Source organism: Saccostrea cucullata, unplaced genomic scaffold, assembly GCF_032062105.1.
Source record: "Saccostrea cucullata isolate Sc308-1 unplaced genomic scaffold, CSIRO_AGI_Scuc_v1 ctg306, whole genome shotgun sequence".
In the NCBI taxonomy this organism is placed as follows: Eukaryota; Metazoa; Mollusca; class Bivalvia; order Ostreida; family Ostreidae; genus Saccostrea; species Saccostrea cuccullata.
This window is the reverse complement of record NW_026924668.1, coordinates 217,338-241,851: the sequence shown is the minus strand read 5'-3', so window position 1 is coordinate 241,851 and position 24,514 is coordinate 217,338. Positions and strand designations below refer to the sequence as shown.

At 33.1% G+C, this 24,514-nt stretch overlaps 3 protein-coding genes across 3 annotated transcripts; 2 read left to right on the top strand and 1 right to left on the bottom strand.

The window, feature by feature from the left end:
- Window positions 1-1,698: 1,698 nt before the first annotated feature.
- On the top strand, window positions 1,699-4,609 carry LOC134267001 (uncharacterized). The gene is made up of 5 exons (XM_062749227.1): window positions 1,699-1,739; window positions 1,824-1,887; window positions 2,141-2,181; window positions 2,820-2,951; window positions 4,016-4,609. Exons 2-5 carry the CDS (start codon window positions 1,827-1,829, stop codon window positions 4,157-4,159), a joined length of 378 nt encoding a protein of 125 aa, XP_062605211.1. The 5' UTR covers window positions 1,699-1,739; window positions 1,824-1,826; the 3' UTR covers window positions 4,160-4,609.
- A 4,251-nt stretch (window positions 4,610-8,860) lies between these two features.
- Window positions 8,861-11,111, top strand: LOC134267008 (uncharacterized). Its single transcript, XM_062749237.1, has 2 exons — window positions 8,861-9,034; window positions 10,179-11,111. Exon 2 carries the CDS (start codon window positions 10,191-10,193, stop codon window positions 10,914-10,916), a length of 726 nt encoding a protein of 241 aa, XP_062605221.1. The 5' UTR covers window positions 8,861-9,034; window positions 10,179-10,190; the 3' UTR covers window positions 10,917-11,111.
- A 10,116-nt stretch (window positions 11,112-21,227) lies between these two features.
- On the bottom strand, window positions 21,228-23,960 carry LOC134267007 (zinc transporter ZIP1-like). Its single transcript, XM_062749236.1, has one exon. It carries the CDS (start codon window positions 23,836-23,838, stop codon window positions 22,783-22,785), a length of 1,056 nt encoding a protein of 351 aa, XP_062605220.1. The 5' UTR covers window positions 23,839-23,960; the 3' UTR covers window positions 21,228-22,782.
- Between the last annotated feature and the right edge of the window lie 554 nt (window positions 23,961-24,514).

The following is a 24,514-nucleotide window of genomic DNA, read 5'->3' as shown; positions in this document are numbered from 1 at the left end:
GTGTTGTACATAATTCGAAGGGAAGGGCAGTTTGTGGCTGTAAAGACCTGTAGAGCATGTGGTGGATGTGTTTTCAACTAATCTAAACAAATAGTAAAACTTATTTCTCTGAATACATGTATTGCGTGTGTGCGTGTAGTGTGCAGGATATGGCGAAAAATGCTTAACCTTTAATAAGCGTTCTTAGCAATGGACAGAAATTGGGCTGATAAAATGTTTCTAAAAAAACGGTGTAATACTTGAAGTAGGGAACTAGGATTAAATAGTTTATGTAAAGATGTGTCTCAGCTGTGTTGCCGATTCTTAATGAAGACTAAATAAAAACAGAATAAAGTATACCTTCATGAAGATTTATTAATACTGTATTTTCTTTCTTAGACTCTTGAATTAATAATTATTAAAATAGCCGAAATATTATGAGCAATAATTTACAGTATTCCTTTTTAACTAGCACAACAATGCCGTAGATATGTTTTTCGTCTCAACATGTTTTGCATGGTAGTGAAGATCATACATACACATGTAAAGAATGGTGAAAAGCACCAGACGTCCGACTAAAGCATTTTAAATTATTTCAACAATAGTCACAAGAAAACATTGATGTTACCATCAACTGTCGCCCGGGAAATATATAAAGTAAACAACGAAAATGATTCTTGATCAACAAATCGCTTCGATATGTGTAAAAAGGCATGCGTCTAATTGATGGAGACGATAGTCGCAAATATATTTTTAATTTTAAAAAATCGTTGTGAATGTAGTCGGATAAAAATCAATCAAAAACGATACCATTTTAAACTTTATCAATTCCTCAAGTAAATGTTGGCTGCATAAAATATAAATTGAAGTTAGACACATGCAGCACCTATAATCAAAAATGTATTAATTTTCAATTTTAGAATATAAAACACGAACTGTGCAGAGTACGTTTTTATCCGAGAAGAAAAAATTCGATGTTCTAAAAAAAGAGGACCTGTCGTTTTTCGATAGTAAATGATAAGCATCTTTATATATTAAATATGAAAAACATATATATTTTACAGATTCACTTTATACAGAAATATATATCTCGTAATTTATAAACGGAAAGAACATTCTGATTAACAATCTTTTCAATATTTAGAAAACCTTTAATTCTACATAACTACTCCCACCCCAATCCCCATATACCAACACTTAAACTTATATGTATAAAAAGCAGCCCGGTCCACCGTGCTGCAAAAAATTCTTTTGGTAATCAATAATGTTGCAAACTGATTTTTAATCACAAGAAGAAAGAGGTAAAATTTTTATTGCAAAAACGTATCATGTTCCTAATGAGTGACACATATTGTATATAACACAAACTTATCTTCAAATACATTACGCTATAAATCATATATTTAAAAATCGGAGATTACGGGATAGCATCAAAAGATAAATATAATATCTTTATATTAAAATCTATAATTACATATGCACTTCTGACATCAAACCCGGCTATAATTCTACGGATGATTAATTTCATTTACCTATGATGTAGTTATAAACATGATGCCAATCTTCAATATCTAAAACTTGTACGACAGAATGAATTTGTTATTAAATATGATCACCATAAGATTTTTTCTTTCAGTGTTGCACGTAAAGAGGAATTTTAAAAACTTAGAAATTTTAGGACATTTTCAATGTTACATTTTTTCCTCAAATACAGTTTCTTTGTGTTTAGATTTCCACTAAATAACACCAAACCGAAACAGGTTTGTGATTCTGTTTTATATTCTGATATTTCAGTCACTCTTGCTGATTTTAGTAAAAGTAAAATAACATAGAATTTTTTTCAGGATATGGACTCTAGTATGCATGAAGCCTTGTTGCTCTCAGAGACGGAGGAAGAAGTTGAAAAACGTGAGTCAGTTGATTATTTTTATATTCCTTAAGTTTTCAATAAAATTATTCATATTTTAAATTGCCTACATGTAGCATAAAAATATCGGTTTTATTCTAAAGACAATAATATCAAAACGTGCACTTGATTCAGCCATTCCCCGCGATTAATTAATCAAAGCACTGAAAGTACTGAAAAGCGGTTAACATGCTTTCAGCTGACATGTACCAAAAAATGCATGAAATGATGATATTATTATTACCTTTTCTGTAGATTACGAAAGGACCATTACAACCACACAGCCAGGGACACAGGTAAAATATTTCTAATATTTGTTACACAACATTTAAAAATATCAAATCCACTGAATGAAATTTAAACTGACATTTACTTTTTGTATAAGGCACAACAATGAACGTTTTGAAATAAGAGCAAATAATTTTTTCCTAAAATTATCACGTTTATTTTTTTTTCAAAATCTGCATGCATAATCCTTATGGGAGAGGGGGAAAAATGAGACTTTTTACCAAAGCTCAATGTGTGGTGCATTGGGTCATGAATATCGGTCTGGATAACTCAGAGCACATGACGAGTGGTGCAGGATGGTGAACCAAGCATATGTTTTGATTGTTTTCTCCTTTAATGTTACTTTATACATTATTTACTGTCGTTGATTACCCCTGAGCTTGCAAGCAAACGTCCAGCCAGGGGAATTAAAACTTGGATTGCGTCTTCAAGAGAGAGGACAATTAAAAGATTAGGCGGTAGAATTCAGTCGCAGAGCACCTGATTTGTGATGCAGAGGTCCCGGGATCGATTTCAGATCCAGACATACATTTTCTCCTTTCATGATACATATGTATTCAACCTTGTCTTTCTGAAAGCATTTGATAGGATTGAAATAATATTGTCCATAAATATATTTTACAAATTGACCCTTCTGTTATTTCAGTTTTCTCCCACTCCCATTGATGTACAGACAGACCGCAGGGAGAGTGCTGATTTGGCCTGGATAATTGGAGTCCTCAGCTGCTGTTGCTGTAATATATTACTAGGAATCTGTGCCGTTTACTTTGCAAGCGAGGTAAAACTGTAGAGAGGTTAGCTTTTTAAACAGTGGTGGAGATCCCATCGCATAGAGTATACTAGTAAATATATATAATAAGCTAATTCAGCGATCGTACCCCGCTTAAGGAAAAAAAGGCATGTGCGAATCTAGGCAAGGGGGTTAGAAAGGCAAATTCTTTTTTATGGGTTACATGTATTAAAATAGCCCGATTTATATAAATGACAAATCTATGGCCTTATCGGAGAGAACAATTTTGCTACATGAAAGTATATCCTTTTTGTAACCTTAACCGTGCTGTGTTTGGAATAGGTGATATCACCTACTAGTATTTGAATTTTCACAAACACACGTCAAACTCCAAGGCCAAGGTCAAACTCTGACGTCAAAAGGTAAAAAATATTCATACCCACTGAAAGGTCTTATCATAGTGAATACACATGTGTGAAGTATGAAAACCCTAGCTCAAACTGTTCCAAATTTATAGCCAAGGTGAAAGTGTGGTATATTTTGTAAAAGTAGGTCAAACTCTAAGGTCAGGGTCAAGAGGTAAATTGGTGGTACCCTAAGAGCGGTCTTGTCACAAGGAATACACCTGTGAAATATAGAAGCAATAGTCCAATCCAGTCAAAAGTAATGAACAAGGTTAAAATTTTGTGGACAAACAGACAAACAGCTAGACTGAGCCACCGACAGATAGACGGACGGACAGGACTTTGATTACGGGGGCATAAAACTGGCTTTCGATGCCGATGGATTTTTCGCAGCGCCGCCCTATAGTACACAGTCATTGAGAATGGAAGTGTGATACACTTATTTGGTCAGTTTCATTCAAGAATCGTAACCGACATACATATCGCAATAAAATTAAAGCTTTTTAAAGCACATTTTACAACCAACATGGTAACTGCACTATATACGCTAAATATATATATTTATAGAGTTTTTTTATTATCATAGTTATTCCGTTTGATGTTGAAAGTGTTCATACATGCATTCATTTTATGATACATTTAAATTTCATTATGTTTAAATTAAAACTACACATATTGGACTGATGTGTTTCTTTTCTTTAATTGCAGGCAAACGATTCTTTCAATGAACGGAGGTTTGACAGTGGAATTTCTCTGCGGAGATTGTCGTACTTCTTTAGTTCTCTCGCCTTTTTTGCGGGAATGATTACTATTTTCTTTCTGGTGGTACATTCTGATCTGGGGCTGGCGTAAGAAGACAAGAAATGCCGGAGAGTTTGTCTCTAGACTCTCCATACTACCAGGAGAATGAAGAATCAATGCACAGAAGAAGAGGTGGTCAATAGGCCACCAGTTAAATTTAATGTTGTAATAATGAAATTATCAAATACCAGTCTGAAGTTTAAGAAGTCTCTTCAAGAGAGATTTTGTGAACGTTTTTCTGTTTAAAAAATCTAAATAATATTTAATGTTCAGAATTTGATAAATCTGTTCATGATGTTACATAACAGAAAATTATAACTTTTTAAATGGGTGACAATTTTGTTTTCCTGTCATATTTGCCCTGGCTATACCCGTCCTCGCAGTAAAAGAAGGATATGGAGATAACGAACAGTATTCAACTTCAAAGTCCATCAAACAATACAAAATAGGAGCAGAACATGCACGGACGTCCTAAACATCAGAGGTGGGATCAGACGCCGCCTTGGAGTAGTGAGCATTCCCTGAAATAAAGGAAAAATCCGTCGTCAATTCAAAGTATAAATAATGAACTAATAATAAGTTTGAAAAACGTCAGTCAGCATTTAACGTCATGATAAATTGTATATGCTGACAAGGTGATTATATCGACATAGAACTTACGAAATGATGACATTAAACGAGACTGCTGATATTGTTGTTTAATCAACTTGTTTGTCAATAATTTACCTCGTTTTAGAAATTGTTCGTACGTAGAACATGCTCCTGCGTATCGAATCAACTGAGATATATACACTCCGTATGCAGTTGATGAAGGTATATTGCTGCATAAGTAAAGGAAGTTGACGATAGAAAAGTTAAAGTCATCCCGTTTATCATATGGCTTGGTTGTTAAATTACCATTAACGTCTTTTTTCAAGTAAAATATAGAAGTATGAAACAGATGTGTCAGACTCTGTGGTATCTTTTATCTCAATCTCTTCAGGATATATCGACGTAGGAATGGAACTGACCATTGTTAATTGACAATACATCGTTGATAAATCTTAATATCGGGTTGAAGGCCACGACAAGTGCTTTCTTCTTTTCACGCATAAGATTTTGCACAAATTCTGCTTCATATTAATACAAAAATAGGTCTGCTAATAACGGAGCGCAATTGGTACCCATGGGAATTCCAATATATTGTGGAAGACATGGTCTTCAAAAACCATATAGATATTGTCAATCAGAAACTCAAGTATCTTTCTGTTGTCAACTTCAGAATACTTGTGTGTGCAATCAGAATGTGTTTTAACAAAATAATTTTGCATATTATCAATGACCAGGTATGTAAATTTAAGAGTTCCATTTTTATTTCTAAAAAAGAAGCTGTCAATGATATCAAAAGCCTGGACTTTAATTTGCCGTGGGGAATGGTTGTGTATAAAGTTGAAAAGTCGTAAGTTTTTAAGCTGTTGATTTTGGTAAATTCTTGTGATTTCAAATTGTCCAAAAGTTCTTTGGAATTGTTTAGTATCCATATCTGATTCACACCACTTCTTGAATATATTGTTGCACAGTACTCTTCAAGTTTTTCCTTCACTACTGTCAATATCTTAGTGAGGAGTAACGAAGGAGGCTTGGTTGAACATTTACTGGAACCCGCAATGTATCTTTGTTTGTAAGAATTCTTATAAAGTTTCGAAATCTAATATATATATATATATATATATATTGTAGTTCAAATTCATTTTGGCTCTGTTGAATATTAAAAATATTCAAAACTGACAAATGATTTTGAAGAATTTCTTCCTTAGGAAGGGAAGTATGAGTATAAGTAGGATTAGCAATTGTAGAATTAAATCCAAGTTCATCTAAAATAATTTATATAATGATCATTGAATGTACAAAGAAGGATATGGAGATAACGAATTGTATTTAACATCAAAATCCAAAAAGCAATACGAAATAGGAGCTGAGCAAACACGGACCTCCTAAACATCAGAGGTGAGATCAGGTGCCATGGAGGAGTGAGCATCCCCTGTCAACCGGTCACACCCGCCGACCATAGAACGAAGACAATGTTGTAACCTGATTTGTCGGCCGGGACCAGTACGTACTAATCATGTAATTTATCTAATTCTTTTTTCACTTCTGGATTATTGAACACAGAAGGATAGATGGTTTTCATGTTGCCCCTCAATCTTTCAATATGCGACTTAAACAGGGATCTGACACATTTAATCCATTCTGACAAAGTGTCAATGTCTTCTCTTTGATCTGGCCTATCGTCTGGCGTAATTCTTAAAAGAATCCATAATATTTTTATGAAATTTCGATGCCAGTTGAAGGAAAGTCAAAAGTTATTACACAAATCTGCAATAGATAAATTGATAATTCTAAAATAAGAATCATTCTCAAGTCGAATGTCTGATTTCACAATCTTCTAACAGGGGTCTGATAGGCCATATTTCAGACTATGTGGGCAAAAAATGCGTGGTTGTATTTCTTTCATATCATATATAAAGAGAGATTTTGTATCTTAGAACAAAATATCAAAGTTTCAGAAAAATTGAATTTGAGGAAAACTTTGGCCTATCTATTGTGTCCTACTTCAACAGCTCTTTAATGTTAAAAAACACTTTGCTTCTATACCTGTTGCTTTCTACTTTCTCCCTCCTTTCTTTTCCCCTCTCTATATCCCCTTTCTTATTTTTTCCTCTTTATTGAAACAAATTTTACATTAAAGTTTTGTGCGTATGTAAAAGAGTACTAGTATTTACTCTGAATATAATATTCATGAAGATGTACATGTATGTATATATATACCATATACTCTTTATGCTTATTTAAATAAATCTAAAGGTTAAAATAAATATTAATTCAAAAACACTGATTCAAATAGTTTCAAATTATACGAAAACTTAATTACAAAGCACAGAAATACGGTAGGGCCATAAGAGGTGATCAAAGTCTTTTCAAAATTGAGAAGTATCAGAACAAAGATTCAAAACCAGTGGACTAGAGCATATGGAAACAAAATACAACTTGACACGAGCAATGAAAACTAAACCAATGGACAAGAGCAATGGAAACTAAACCAGTGGACAAGAGCAATGGAAACCAAACAAATGGAAAAAAAGCAATGGTACAAATTACAACTAGACAAGAGCAATGGAAACTAAACCAATGGGCATGAGAAATGGAAACTAAACCAGTGAACAAAAGAAATGGAAAGTAAACCAGTGAACAAGAGAAATGGAAACTAAACCAGTGAACAAGAGAAATGGAAACTAAACCAGTGGACAAGAGCAATGAAAACTAAACCAGTGGGTACGTGCGATGGAAACTAAACCACTGGGCAAGAGCAATGGAAACTAAATCAATGGACAAGAGAAGTGGAAACTACATCAGTGAACAAGAGAAATGGAAACTAAACCAGAGGACAAGAGCAATGAAAACTCAACCAGTGGGTAAGAGCGATGGAAACTAAACCACTGGGCAAGAGCAATGGAAACTAAACCCGTGGACAAGAGAAATGGAAGCTAAACCAGTGGAAAAGAGCAACGGAAACTAAACCAGTGGGCAAGTGCAATGGAAAAGTTTTAGATATCCCATGATTCGAGATAACCTTGAAACATACTTGGATTTAGGAAAGTTTACCCTGAGAGTGAAATTTGAAATTCGAAAATTTATTGCATATCATTTTAACAGGACACAATCCATCATATTCCAAATGATCGATTGGTTTATTGCTTAAAATGGAAGGAGCTTGAGGAAGACTGAAGAGTGAAAGACAAAAGAAATATGGCAACAACAATAAACCCAATCTTTAAATAATAGCAGAAGTTTATTAACGGAGCCATTTCATTTCTCGATCCATAAATACAACTTCACAGAAAAGAATATCGACCGAGCGCGAGCAAGTCGGTTGTATCATACAGTGTATATATATATATATATATATATATATATATATATATATATATATATATATATATATATATATATATATATATATATATCTATATCTATATCTATATATATATATATATATATATATAAAAGTATATAAAAAATCCCTTACGGAGCCTAGGCCATGGTTATTTCCAGGTCTATAAATAACTAGTATGCCTTGATATTCTTCCTGAAGATCAAATTATATACAGCGTGAAATGATGGAATCGAGAAGTACTTGCGAAGTTAGTGATATTTAGATCACATTGTGACGAACATTTATTTTAAATAACAAAGTTTTGCAGAATGTGCACAGAATACATCGTATGTATTGTTAAAAAAAATAATATATAACACCCTAGCTTACAAAAAATCATTTTAAAAATGTTTTTAAAATATTTTCAAAATGTTGCAAAAACATTTTTTTTTTAATTTTCATCAAGTGATTTTGTATAGTTCTTTAAAAAACGTTTAAAACAGTTTCGCATAATGTTGCAGCCAATGTTTTACAAACATTTTCTTTAAAAATGTTGCAAAAATTTTTTTTAATGTTTTAATCACGTGATTTTGTATGTTTTTAAAAAAAGTTTTAAAAACAATTCAGCATAAAATTTCACTCAATGCTATAAGAACATTTTCATAAAATGTTGAAAAATATTTATTTACAAATTATTTTTTAACAAATGGAGCAATTTCATTTCTCGATCCATAAATACAACTTCACAGAAAAGAATATCGAAGCGCGAACTAGTCGGTTGTATCATACAGTGATTAAGTAGACATAAATTCCCTTAAGGAGCCTCTGCCATGGTTATTTACAGGTCTATAAATAACTAGTATGCCTTGATATTCTTCCTGAAGATCATATTATACATCGTGAAATGATGGAATCGAGAAGTACTAGCTTTGTTAGTGATATTTAGTAACATTTATTTTAAAAAAAAACAGCGTTTTGCAGAATGAAAACTGAATACTACTAGGGCCTACACCGTAAGTATTTAAAAATAAATTCTGTCAGGACCTTATATATATAACTTAAATTTATACAATTACGATATGGATGCACTATAACTAGTTATATTAATTGCAAGTTGTATTTGACAGTCTTTGATATGACACAAAACTAATATGCACAATTTCTACATAATGTCATTATATAAAAAATTGCTGACAATTGAAATATCTATATGAAAGCCCAATGTTTACAGATACGCTCGTGACCTACAAAGGTACGGAAAGGGAATTATTGTACCCACCACCAAGACAGGTTTTTTTATTCTGGGAATAAACTAGAAATTAAACATTGCACGTCGAATAATATAATAAATAGTAACAATTGGAATGAAAGCATATATATATATATATACAAGTATGAAGAAAATAAAATATGTCAACATTATATGTAGCTAGACGTGGAATTCATTTTAGAAATGGACAATTTAAAAAAAAAAGCATTTTCACCTATTTGGTATCAAGAACGAGTGATAATAAAAAAACCTAGAATTTTTTTTGTCTCACGGATGAAATAAATTAATTAACAACAAAAAAAAAAAAATAGAATTTTGTCTGTAGAATTTTTGTAGGTATTTTCTTACTTTTCGTTAAAATTATATACTATTTTGAGTTGTCTCTTTATTTTAAAAAAGTTGCACTTTGAATATATACTGTTTTAAAAAAGAAATCATTCTATCAAACATGAAAAAATAACGACTCTTTTATAGTCAAATACCAGTAACATTCTAATGACTAGTCAAATGCTGACTCACGTTTTTCATACTTATTTATACCCTGAATTGACGACGGATTTATTCGTTATTTCCCGATCATGACAAAAAGAACACGGTGGATGTGACCGTCGGCAGGGGATGCTCATTCCTCCATGGCACCTGATCCCACCTCTGATGATTCGGTGGTCCATCTGGCTCTCTTCCTAATTTGTATTGTTTGATGGACTTTTGATCTTGAATACTGTTCGTTATCTCAATATGTTTCATTCCCCATGTGAACATTCTAACAGATAGGCCTTCGCGGCCGATAATATTAATTTGTATGTCGTATTTATAGTGCACTGATATAAAATTTACTTTTTTATAATTTCAGTTGTTTAATTTATATATTATTATATGCTTTGCAGTTGATTTAGAAAATGGCGACGTCATTGCTACCAAAACATACATCTGATTCCAATGCGAATGGTGATTTAGGTGCACGTGAGGACGTGGATTCCGCTGTCCATCCAATCATTTCGCTCGTTATTGTCAACGTTGGCGGTCCTAGTATAGGACCTGGAACGGCAGATAAACGGAAGAAAGCTATAGCTGAGTTTTTAAAAGAATTTCAGCCCAATATTGTGCTTTTCCAGGAGTTTTCCTGGGCCGGAATAACTGGCTCAGCTTGGAGGAATGTAACCATCCCCGAGAAGTACGAATACACCGGAAATAACCAGGCCAGCATTTTGTTCGATAAAAATGAGTTCATTGTAGAGTTTCCTGGTCATAAGGAATTACAGAGCCTGCTTGATGAAATGATTCGTAAAGTACAACTTCCAATGGGTTTTACCCCATTATCAAGAATGTGCATGCGAATCATTCAAACCAAAGGTGTTCCAAACATAAAATTTCTTTGTGTTTCTTGGCACGGTCGAAGAAAGGGGAAAATGGCAGATTTAATCATGGAGCTAAAACATTTGCTTATTTTCATCGAAAGGTTCAGTAATAATCAGGGCCTGCCACTCATTGTTGCTGGCGATTTTAATATTTCTCTTGAGGAGGTCGCCACACTTGTCAAAAGTCCCCTTGTCATTTATAAGTATCGGCCCCTAAGAAGGGAAGGGGATAAAGTGATAGACTTTTTCATAGGATCAGAATTGTAACCACTGGAAAAGATGTCTGCAGTAGACTGGGAAAGGGGAGACAATTCTGTAGAGGCTTACAGAGTATTTGATCACGACCCAGTTTACGCTCAAATTGGGCATAATTTACCAAAGAAGAAAATTCCTGACCCCTCCTCTTCTGGGCAGAAAGCAGGACAGAGGTCGGTTTCCAGTCGGGTCAGAAAACAATCTGCAAAATCTTCTTTAAGGATGGGCCGTATCAAAAGTAAAAGACAGAGCCCATCCTTAAAGAAGATTTTAACACGAGCCAAATTTAACAATACAGAGGAAACAGCCGGTGTTAAAAAATGTCATCATCCAAGATGTGGAACCTGTCCCTTTTTACAGGAAACCGAACAATTTATTTTTAAAAACGGAAGAAAATTCGTTATTCATTCGTCTTTTACCTGCGAAAGTTCAAATTTGATATATGTCATGACATGTTCAGGATGCGGCGAGCATTATATTGGCCAAACCGGGGACACCCTAAGACACCGCATGACCGTCCATCGTCAACAAATTCGTCAAACTGAATACCAGTGCACTGCCGTGAGCGGACATATTAGAACATGTGCTGAAAACATTTTTCCTAATTTTACAGTGTTTCCTATATACAAGTTCTATAACAAGACTTCCGAAAAGGAACGTGAAACCAAGGAAAAACATTTTATTTCATTGTTTAAACCAAAGCTAAACGCCCTGTCATAATAGACAATTTACAATTTTCCCGCATTATTTGTCTAACTGTTAACGTAATAACGTAACATAATGACGTCACAATGAACTGTACTAAAGCGCAACACTTTTGACGTTACATGACGTCACAATATACTTTGAAATGTTTGTATCTATAGCAATATGTCAAACTCCTGATGATACAATTGAAACCGGTAGAGTTTTAATCGGCGTTCTGTTATTTTTTACTATATATATATATATATATATATATTACTAATGTCCAAATAACTGTATCTCACTTCCATTCTCAATGACCGTGTAGTGTAGGGCAGCGTTGTGAGAATTCCATCGGCATCGAAAGCAAGTTTTTTAACTTGCCTAGATAGCCGAGCGGTCTAACGCGCTGTTCCTGTACTGCTAGGAGACAGATTCCGTAGGTCGAGAGTTCAACCCCGGGCTGGGGCGGAAGTGAGTATCCTTGTAAAAGTGAATTTCTCTATGCTTTCTATATTAATATTCCTTCACTTAGGGCAGTTATATTAGTTTAAGAGTTGTTGTAATATGTGTTATATATATATATATATATATATAGATAAATCCAAGAAAAATCACAGTGGTCGGTGATAAATATGAAAATTATTTTAAATAAATAAAAAAACACAGAGATTGAGTAAAACATAAGCGCTTTCATTTCTTCTTCATGATGTTTTACAATACTCATGGTAACGTCTATTATGACGTCATAATAACTTAACGTTAACAAGTCTTTGATTGACGTCATATTTTTCCCGTACTTTTACAGAACAATGCATTAACAAAGCATACAAAAACAAAGCAATAAATGTGACTCAGTAACATAATTTACATGTAAAGAAACAATTATTTTACATTATACTATTTAATTTAGGTTTGAAAGTCCTTATAAAATGTCTTTCTTTATCACGTCTTTCGATTGTGTTAGAGTTGTGCAGTTTATAAAATGGAAAGACAGTAAAAGTTCTATTTCCGCACACGTCTAAGTGTTCACTGACTTTGAGTTTGCGATATTGCGGTACATTTATTTGTTGTTTTTGTACTCTGATCCTTTCCCGTAAGGTACTTCCCGTCTCGCCGATATATAGTTCCCCGCAACCGGAACATGTTATAACGTATATAACATTTCTAGTTTGACATGACATGTTATTATTAACAGTAAACTGTTTTCCGTTAAAGTTGAAACTTTGTCCTTGTCGTATGTATGGGCAGGTACCACAACGCGGATCCTGGCACTTGGTCACATGAAATTCTGTCGTTTCTTTAAAAGAGGACTTTGTGAGAATTCGTCTGAGGTTCTTCGGCTGCCTCCTACTGTTTATGAATTTCCGTTTTTAAATATTTTAGACATAGTTTCGTCGGTTTTCAAAACGTCGTTGAGTTGGTAAACAATCGGTGCAACGTTTGTATTCTGGGGATTATGGGTCGTTACTAAAGGCAAGATCCTGGAATCCGTCTTGTTTTGTTGCACAGGGTTGAGGAGGTCCTCTCTGTCTAAATCCATGGCCTTTTTAATAGCATTATCAATAATTTTTTCGGGATAACTTTGTTTCCGTAGATACTCTTTCAGTTCTTGTAGTCTTTGTATTTTGGTTGTTTCCTTATTTACGATGGTGCATATTCTCCTTGCTAAATTATAAGGGATGGCTCTTTTCGTATGCCGTGGATGGCACGAATTAAAATGAAGATACTGATGCGTGTCTGTTGGCTTGTAATAGATATCTGTCAAAATGACATCGTTTTCCTTAATTACCATGATATCCAGAAATGGAATTCTATCTGTACTTTCCTCCGCTGTAAATCTTATATCAGGATTAAGTTCATTCAGTAATGTCTTAAAGGTAGACAATTCGTTGTTACTGTATTTCCAAACAATAAAACAGTAGTCCAGATATCTTTTCCAGTTGTTAGTAATATAAAGTTTCACCTCTTCATTGAACTGCTCTTCCACTTTCTTATACATTTTTTCTTCTAAGTATCCTAATGTTAATGTGGCATACGTAGGGGCCATCTTTGTGCCCATAGCCGTTCCTTTTATTTGTTTAAAATGTTTTCCATATATATATATATAGATTATATCTACTTTACTTTACCTATTCTCTTTAGAGAAGTGGACAGGCATTGTGGATGTAGGCGAAAGCCTGTCCACTTCTATAAAGAGAATATACTTTACCTAGCAAGAGAAATATTAGATTTATCCGTAATCAAGTACGAAAAACATTATTGTTTGATGGACATTTTAGTTTGAATACTGTTTTACGGAAGCGTATTAGTGCCACTTGCACACTTCACTTTTTTTTAATTTCTACACTTTAATCTGTAAATTTTACACTTTAAAGTGTAAAATTTACACTTTAATCTGTAAAATTTACATTTTAATCTGTAAATTTTACACTTTAATCTGTAAATTTTACACTTTAATCTGTAAATTTTACACTTTAATCTATAAATTTTACACTTTAAAGTGTAAAATTTACATTTTAATCTGTAAAATTTACACTTTAATCTGTAAATTTTACACTTTAATCTGTAAAGTTTACACTTTAATCTGTAGAATTTACACTTTAAATTGTAAATTTTACACATTAATCTGTAAAATTTACACTTTAATCTGTAAATTTTACACATTAATCTGTAAAATTTACACATTAATCTGTAAAATTTACACTTTAATCTGTAAATTTTACACTTTAATCTGTAAATTTTACACATTAATCTGTAAATTTTTTACTTTAACTTTAATCTGTAAAATTTACACTTTAATCTGTAAATTTTACACATCAATCTGTAAATTTTACACTTTAATCTGTAAATTTTACACTTTAATCTCTAAATTTTACACTTTAATCTGTAAAATTTACACTTTAAAGTGTAAAATTTACAGATTAAAGTGCAAATTTTACAGATTAAAGTGTAAAATTTGCAGATTAAAGTGTAAATTTTACAGATTAAAATGTAAAATTTACAGATTAAAGTGTAAATTTTACAGATTAAAGTGTAAAATTTACAGATTAAAGTGTAAAATTTACAGATTAAAGTGTAAATTTTACAGATTAAAGTGTAAATTTTACACTTTAAAGTGTAAAATTTACAGATTAAAGTGTAAAATTTACAGATAAAAGTGTAAAATTTACAGATTAAAGTGTAAATTTTACACATTAAAGTGTGAATTTTACAGATTAATGTGTAAAATTTACAGATTAATGTGTAAAATTTACAGATTAATGTGTAAAATTTACAGATTAAAGTGTAAATTTTACAGATTAAAGTGTAAATTTTACACTTTAAAGTGTAAAATTTACAGATTAAAGTGTAAAATTTACAGATTAAAGTGTAGAAATTAAAAAAAAGTGAAGTGTTCAAGTGGCACTAATACGCTTCCGTACTGTTTGTTATCTCCATATATTTCACTCAACGATAGTTTGGATATGCCTTTGTTCAAGAGAAGATGCGCTGCAAGTCTAGCTTTTGTGAGATAGAGAAAAACTACCATTGCGGTATTGTTTTCTTCATCTTATAGAAAAATGCATGACATACGCTATTGACGGTTTTGTCACTGCCCCCAATGAACTTTCACGCCCTCAGGGTATTTGTTATAATATTTATTTATAACTATTTATTATCTTTACGGGTATCAAGTTTTGCCTCAGGACTGGACAAGAGAATTGATAAAAATAGACGATTCATTTTTATAGTGTTTGTTGTTTTCAAATGAAGAGACATCTTTGCAATACCATAATAATATATAAAGGACTTAACATTTTATTAATATGTTAGTTAACCAATGCATGTATATCTATATTTATTTTAAATTATAAATTATATACATATGAACATGTTTTCAATTTTGAGTTGGTAAGCAAGTACTGTCATCAGTTTTTTTTTAAATGCGTTCAACCTTGTAAGTGTTCCTTAATCAAACAATTAATCAGGTTTTGTTCAAATTAGTTTGTTAATTTTCTTTTGTAAACGGCATGTTTATTGAGTGTTGATGACAATCATATTATTAATAGAATAGTCATACAAGAATAAGATGGAAACATTTTTATGGAAATTAACATATTTAATAAACAGACTTACTCCAGTTGCCGTGTTTTAATCAATTTTAGAGTGTTCCCTTGGATTTATTACAGTTACTTTACCATATTGATCTGTACAAAAGAGTTACTATATAAGTCAATGAAAAAGCTATACTCTTGGACTATAAAGGAGTTACAGTTAGAGTTACTATATCTATATAGTGTTTTTCTGATTCCATATGGGCATACATGAGTTACTTTAGTTTAATAAAAAAAAAAGAGTGACTTGGTCCCAAACCCAGAAAATGAGACTTTCATGTCACTATATGTGAATCCTATTTATAAATAATTAGCAATATTGCCAAAATTGTACCTAATTCTATTTTCTCTTTACAAAGAGTTGGTTACTGTATCATTTGGGTAAATTATATCTAACAAGTCATAAGGCCGATGAATTACATTCTCGTACCGACACATTTCATTGTCACAGCTTCAGTTAGAAACTTTTTTAGATTTTTTATCTCCAGTCTTTATTGCTATTCCATAGAAAATGAAATGGAAAGCATGTATCAAATCATGTGATATTTTAACTGAACTCTTCCCGTAAGGAGTAAGATTTCTGCAGGGTATCTACAACATCAGCAATACGTCGTTTGAAGAAGATTCTGATGGTAAATATTCCACTTAACCTTTATTCCCTGAGGTAACTCCAATCTAGTCTTCCATCTTTTTCTTTATTGCAGGTTTTACTCATAAATCTCTCCCCAAGCATAATCAGAGTCGGAATTTTTTTGAGTGGGAAAAAAACGTTGAAAACTTGCCCAAATGTGAAAAAACCTATCTCAAGAGGGAGTGACCCTTCCTCGTAATCCACCCCCGCTATATGTCAACAACGAAACCATCCGACATACATCGTCGCAAACCACAGCCAAAATGTACACTTTTTATGATCATGCAGCCACGGGTGGGAGACTCAGAGAGCTATATGCGGACTCCGGACCGTGGCTTGAGACGATGCCCGACATTTAACTGAAGTATTGCTGACTTGGTGTCAAACAATAACCAATCAACTAAAGACAAAAAATAGAATTTTTGATTTATTTCATTCATTCATTAGAATTTACACATTAAAAAGATATGCCCAGAATTAGATTTTTAAACATGTGTACAAACTGTAAAACCATACTAACAATCACAAATCCTGTATAATGGAATCCTTTATTCAGATTTATGTAGTATTTTAGTTTTGGCAGAAAACTTTGAAAAATATGCACATATTGACCGAATGTATGATACATATATGCACAGTTGATTTTTGTCCTTTAAACCAAAGTTTAACTTGTACATGTCCTATCGTCCCCCTATACCAAACCGTAGCTGGTACAATTTGTTCCGTCCTGAGCTGTCAATCAGAGGACGATAGCTTGTCCGTTCTTTGTCCAATATCCGCAACAAAGTCTCCAAATTGTCTCTCTTCACAGCTCTACCGGTATCTAAAATAAAATACATATGATCATCAATTTAAATATAATTTGTGTTTATATTCGAAGGGAGTGTTTTATCTGGAGAGAGAGAGAGAAGGGGGGGGGGGGGTTACTTGTGTGTGTGCATGTGTGTGTGTGTGGCCCCCCCCCCCCCCCCCAAAGCCAAGATTTTTTTCTTCACATTTTTGGCGTTATTGTATTGAAATGATAATGTACTTTTTTCCTTCAATGCTAAAAATTTAAATTTTTGCAAATTTATTCTTAATTCAGAACGTGTTCATACAAGTAAAGCAGCAGAATTTACTTTAAAAATACGAGTACATACATGTACAATGTATGACCAACTCCCACCCCGCATCTTCGCTAGCCAAGGGTTTTCGATCCGATACGTAGAGTGGGTATCGGATCGGAAACCCTTGGCTAGCGAAGATGCCACCCCGAAACTTGAAACGTTATCTTTTTGCAATTAGAATTTAAAAGAATTTAAAAGAGGGTTCAGTGTTTATAAGTATGGTGCATGGTATATGGTTCAGGATTGGTATTTTTGTATAGGGTTTACTAATTACTTTCATTTCATTGGTTTACCTACTAAAGGAAGATTTTCAAAGAATTAAATAATTTTTCTAATATGATAAACATTGCTCCATGCTGAGGCATGAAATGTTCGAAGCTTACAACGGAGTTTACGGACTACAATCGAGAAAAACAGATCGTAAGAATCATTTGAGTGACTCAGGTAACCTAAAACACTATAGATTTCGAAAAAATCTTAGAGAAAAATTTGCCTAAGGAAGGTAGGGAGGAAAATCCTTCAAGAAACAAATTATGTATTTTACCCCGAATTTTAGAGAAAAGACAATGCTAAGAGTAGACAAAAGCCCTGGCTTTCAACAATCAGAAAACTTTCAGGAAAACTTAATCAATGAAGATATTTATTAGAAAAGCAGGCACGGGTCTAGGATTTTTTTCCGGAGTGGGGCAAAAAAAAAAAAATCAAAGACAGAAAAAAACCTAAACTCACTAAACTCATTTCCTGGTGAGCTTGAGATAAAAGATACCACATAGTCTGACACGTCTGATCTGTTTCATATTTGGATATTTTACTTGAAAGAGACGTTATTGATAATCTAACAACCAAGCTCTGTGATAAAAGTGATGACTTTAACTTTTTCTATCTTCAACTTCCCTTTCTTATGCAGCAATATACCTTTATCACCTGCATATGGAGTATATGTATCTCAGTTAATTCGATACACAAGAGCATGCTCTACGTATGAACAATTTCTAAAACGACGTAAATTCACAAAAAAAGATCAAAAGTGTCGTTTAAAGCCATCACTTCATAAGTCCTGTGGTCGATACAATGACCGTGTCAGCAAATACAATTTATCAATTAGTCAAATGATGACTGATGTTTTTCAGATTATTATTTATACACTGAATTGACGATATACACGGATTTTCCCGTCATTTCCCAATCATGACAAGGAGGAGTACAAAGTGGGTGTGACCGATCAGCGGGGGTTGCTCACTCCTCCATGGCACCTGATCCTACCTCTGATCTTTTGGAGGTCCGTGTTTGCTCTGCTCCTATTTTGTATTGTATTTTGGACTTTTGATCTTGAATACTGTTCTCCTTATGTTTCATTTCAAAGGGTAGAGTGAGGTGGGTTGGGGTAGTCATTGACTTTTAAAGCTATCTAAATCTAAAACTTTCATTTTTCATACGAGTTTAACATGGAACTGCATTTTCTATGAGGAGTCTGCATTTTCTAGGGCGGTCCAGTCATTTTTGATTTAAATACACTTTAACTGCAAATTTCAGACACCCCATCTAGATCCGCGCATGACTTGTATCTAAATAACACAATGGACTAATTTGCGATGGAAATCTATATTAATCGATGCATCTTTCAGAATGAAAAACAAGATGAACAACATACTTTTCAACAGACAAACAAAAATAAATGAATCCTTTTAGTACTGAATTTAAACTTGCCTGATTCAATGTATTGTTGAAGGTTTTCCGAGATGCAGAAAGTGCCCTTCTGTACTAATGCAATAATACCCAATAAAATTACAAGTTTGTAAGCCACCATTCTCATCTTAAATCTTTGAAGTAATTTTCGGATTAGCTTGATTTTTCTCCCGCTATCAAGATTTTATATAAATAATTTTGTTGGCCTCAGTGCCTACCACCCCCAAATCCATTAGTAGCAATTAGTCCGGGAATTTAAGCAGGAAGTTTTACGACTCATTTAATAATTGATAACCAAAAATTCACGATACCGCTCTTTTTAATTCTCGATGTTTTTTTTTTCTCTGAACTTTTTCAATTTCAAGTACCTTACGATGAGCGCATGGGTAAATTATATTTTTATCTTAAAACGTTTATCGGAGAAAGTGTATATTGTAAATCCAAATTGAACTATATGTTAGTACAATGGAAGTGTCCTAAAATCAATGCAACACTGCTGAAAAATAGACAGATGAGGATTTCAGAAAACCGTAAAAACTAGACCTTAATCAAAGTCCAAAGATGGTTTGGTTTTGCACAAAATTAAACATACATCGAATTAATAGATTTTCACAAAAGTGTAATTCAATTTTGAAATAAAAATACGATTAAATATTTTTTGTAGGGAAAATGTGAAGAAAAAAACTATCATGTGTTTTGTAATTGAATATATGTGTCCTGTTTTCAATGTGTTCGTGTAATTCGACAATAGGAAAGGTGATGTTTTGTTTTCATGTATGCAATATTTTAAAAGTCACGCACATCAATGTTCACGCATTGCCGTAATGGAAAGGTGGGAGAAGTGTCCTCCTAAATGCATTCTTAAGGTTCTATTTTTGTTTCTTATTCTCTCTATTTGCAATTAACTTTTACAGACTAAAAAAAAATCTTTCACGCGATTCGTCGCAGACAGGCCATAGGCACCCTTAGGCACCTAAGATACTCCCTCCTTTTGGTAAAATAAGCAAGGGTGTCTGTATACAAAACAAATGCCCGTGAAACGACCCTTAATGGAACATAATGGTAGTGTAATTTTCATACTTTCTGCATGTATTTATTCCAAAAAGAGATCATTTGACAGATGAGCGAATGGATGAGTTTTTATTGAACAAAAGAAGGACAATTTCTCGTCTTCCATGGTGCAATAATGAAAACAAAGGGAGGGATACTAGCATTTGAAAAAGCTTCCGCATAATCGCCCGACCATAAGAATCAAAACTTTCATGAAAGTTCTTTGCTTCTTTTTTGGAGCAAAACCAGTAAGACAAGAAAGAGATGGGTGAATATAATGGCAACAGTTTGAAGGAGCTGGACCACAAAGCAAGGAAGCGGAGGTATGAGGGACAAAATAAGGGTGTAGTTATATCTCTTCCTTGCCGTATCGGTTTTTTCTTCCTCCTTTCCCATCTTTATTGCCCTTGCTCTCTTGCATTGGTATCCTGACAGTAGCAGACATGCATATCCAACGCTTTGCTATACGTAAGTTAGCAGCATTCTTGTACTGGTCATCATTTTCTTTGTTGACATTAAAACATTGGACCTTTTACAAGGGAGGGCATAACAATAAACCAAAATTTTTTACAGCATATTTTTAGCTGCAGAACTGTACCTCTCCAAAAAAATATATTGACAGACTGGTCTGTCAATATACCCAGGTATTTTTTCGGAGTTCTGCAGCAACATATTTTTATAACCGCACTTTCTAAAGGAGGTTACGGTATACAGTGGTTACCCTAGTTCATTTTTTATTTTAAAAAAAACTTGAAACGTCCTTATAGCTTCGACCACCTTTTATTAAAGGCAATGCAACTTGGAAATTCGTACATGTATTGTTCTAAAAAAAATCACTTATTTTTATGCCTAGTCAACACCGATCTAGTTGAATAAATGTAGAGCTATTCGGTATTCTAATAATTATTATATATCGATGTATATAAATGGAATACATGTATATCTTATTTCTCCAGTGTTACTACAAACACAGTTTGTTTTCATTTCGTTTCCAGTTTATATTAAGATATATATTTTTGTTAAACATTGGATATTTTCCTGTAATAAAAGGTAAAAAAGCAAATAGATATTACAATTTAATACTTTATTACCATAAAGTGAAAACAGTATATAGTATTCATGCATAACAAGTAAAATAGAATAATTTATTGCCTAAAAAATAAATCCTTTAACAGATCATTTTATAACCCATGTGACTAAAACATCAGCTGTTCAGCATCAAGTATGGGTGGAATATTATTATAATAAATGCCTCAATAACCACTGATAACAGGTACATTTTACAGGTAAAGGCATATGTCAACTGCTAAATGTACAATTGACAAAAAAAGCATTTTTCTAATATGATATATAAATAAGGCCATTCCAAGTTTTTTTCTCTGCTTAGCGTCCACCCATCTTTCGAAAACCTAGCTACCTATTCGCAAAAAACACACAAGTCAAAAAAAAATAAAACCCATATTCCATAGTAATAAGAATGACGTAATTCAAAAGATATGATTTCATTTATCTATTTTTCATAGAGAAAGTTATTTTCTTCAGCAAAATCAAAATATTAAATACTAAAACTATTCCAATAATGAAATGTTATATAAATATTTAGAGATATTGCCGGAAATCACAAATTTTGACCTGAATAATTAATTTTCAGACTCCTGATTCTGTTTGTTTTTTCTGACATGGGCTGTCAAAAACCAAGGGGCACGCGGATGCTAAACATAGAAGAAACTTCGAATGGCCTAACATATAAAAACCCAAATAAAAACAATCAAAAAACAGTAAGCTTGTGGGAAGTCATGAATTGGTAAATAAATTTCAAACTCATGGAAAAATGTAAACATTTAGAATGGTTAACAGATAAATGTATACATTTCAAACTCATAGAAAAACGTACACATTTAGAATGGTTAACGGATAAATGTATACATTAAAAAAACACAAAAACCAGAAACTAGTAAACATAAGCATCAGGGTTTACCCTTCATGCTTTGGGTTTTGTCTGACCCAATTCACCAAATAAAGACTTACATAGACAGAAATAAAACTATGGTACATAAAGGAAAAAAAGTTGCTAAGAAAAATATTTGATGGATTAAATAATTATGTGTAAAATATATATATGATGAAAATATTGTGTTGATCTCTAATGTATCCTTTAAGGCACTGAACATACAGAGAAATTGATTATCAGGAGTGACCCAAAAATATAAATGTTACTTTTTTCAAACTTTGTTCCTTTATTCTGTTATTATGTAATAGGGATAAAAAGAAAGAAAACTTCAATTAGGATCCCCCCCATCTCCATTAAGGCAGCAGATTTATTGATCTCGTGATGAATAAAAGTGAACTTGGTGATGCCTGAACAGAGGCTTATTGTTTCACATCAATACCCTGACCCATTTTTTCTCACAATTAAGTATTACACTGTATAGCATTTTCATTCTCACATCACATGATCCATACTGCACATACTTATCATGATTATACATGTACATTGTGATTGTGAGGAAAAAATGCATGACTTGGGTTGTCCATTTCAATAAATGTTTAAAAGTATTTTGAATTCTTTTCATCATGATAATTGAACCATAATATTGAACCAGTATTGCCTACATGTATAGTTGTCACTGATGAAAGTAAACAATGGCAGTCACTGCAGCAAATCCAAGAAGTAGAAATATTACTTTTAACAACCTGGAGTCACAATTATTGAATTCGTGAGGTAGGACTTCAAAGAATGTAATGTATAAAAATGTTCCACATGCAATGCCCTGTAAGATTCCCTGAACTAGATTGGAAGCTTTTGAATCCCACAATCGAATGATCCCGATCCCAATGCCCACACCAATAGGAGCTGAAATAGAGAACAGTAAGACGGACTTTATTGCTCCTTTCAATGTCATTTTACTTTGAGCAACATTCATTCCCAAACTGAAACTAAGAATGCTTTTGTGGAGAGCCAGGGCTGCAAAGATCTGGATGACTTGATCGGTTTCTTCCTGTAGTCCCACAGCTAAACCCTCGAACAAGGAATGTAACGATAGCGCCAGCAACAAGAGCAAAGATCTCAACATGGAGTGTTCATGTGGGAATTCTATTTCATGTGAATGTCCGTGTGATTCACTGTGTTCCTCATCATCTGACAGTGCTGCACCATTATCCAGTGACCTGGAGCTTCCTCGAGAATTCTGAACGGGTTTATCAGTTATCCCAGAAATTGAATGTTCACTTCTGACTGACTCTGTCAAACTTTGCTGTCTCTCAAGTATATCATTAGCATTTGCCAAAAGAGGCGTTTTTACAGATTCTTCGTATTTTATTTGGTTTTCTTTGTAGGTTAAAACAACTTGTTCAATTCCCAAAATGACAAAGAGACCAAAGCTCATAACGAACTCGGCAATCGGAAACTGTGTGTCGAGTTTCAGGGCCTTCAATGCTGTTGTTAAACTACTCCGCACTCCAGGTAATAGGTCAAGCACAACTGTGGCCAGAAAAACGCCCGCAGCGAAACAGTTCAGTAAACTAATCGTTCGCTTGTACACAATCTGTTTGTGCAGATCTACACTACTGCCACTCCGTTTTCGGATGTAACTAACGATCTTGAGTGGTAAAAGTCCTATTATAACAGTTAATAAAAATAAACCAAATAAAATTAACACTTGCACACTTATAATCTCCATTTTACTTGTCCCTCAGTTGTACACCGTTCCCGAACTTCTTCAACCGTCTGTCTCCATTTTGTAACGTCACATGACTGTGAATGTATATAATTGCCGAAACACTTTGAAGTAGCGTGCGGAATGCCGGAATCGTGCGCACATCTTTTCGTTACGTGTGTATTGGTTGCAATGTGACAGTCATGGGATTTTGTAAATGTTTTCCCATTGTATCGTTTACAAAAACAGTTTACTCACCAATTTACAGATCTGTGCCAGAAGTGAAGATCATTTTATTTTTCCTCTAAAAAATTTTATTGAAACTGAACTACATTTTGTATCACTTGGAATGACAACATTTCTCAGTTGACAGCTTTTACCACAATTTTTTTGATAATCCAAGAATTTATCAAGAAATTGTTATATTTGATAAAAACAACACTTTGTCACATCGACATCTATATACAAAAAAATATTTAAATAGTGTGAAAAAATTTATTTAATTCTAAATAGTGTGAGTGGACATATGGAATTCATATACGCACAAATGAAAAATGTAGATCTAGTCTACAAAGATCTTGAATTTCTTTAACTAATGTAAATGATGAATTATCTCTTTCTAAAAACTTAATATAACAATCTTTTAGAACAAGATAACTACACATTTTCTGGTTTAATTTTTGAAATCAATAATGAAATT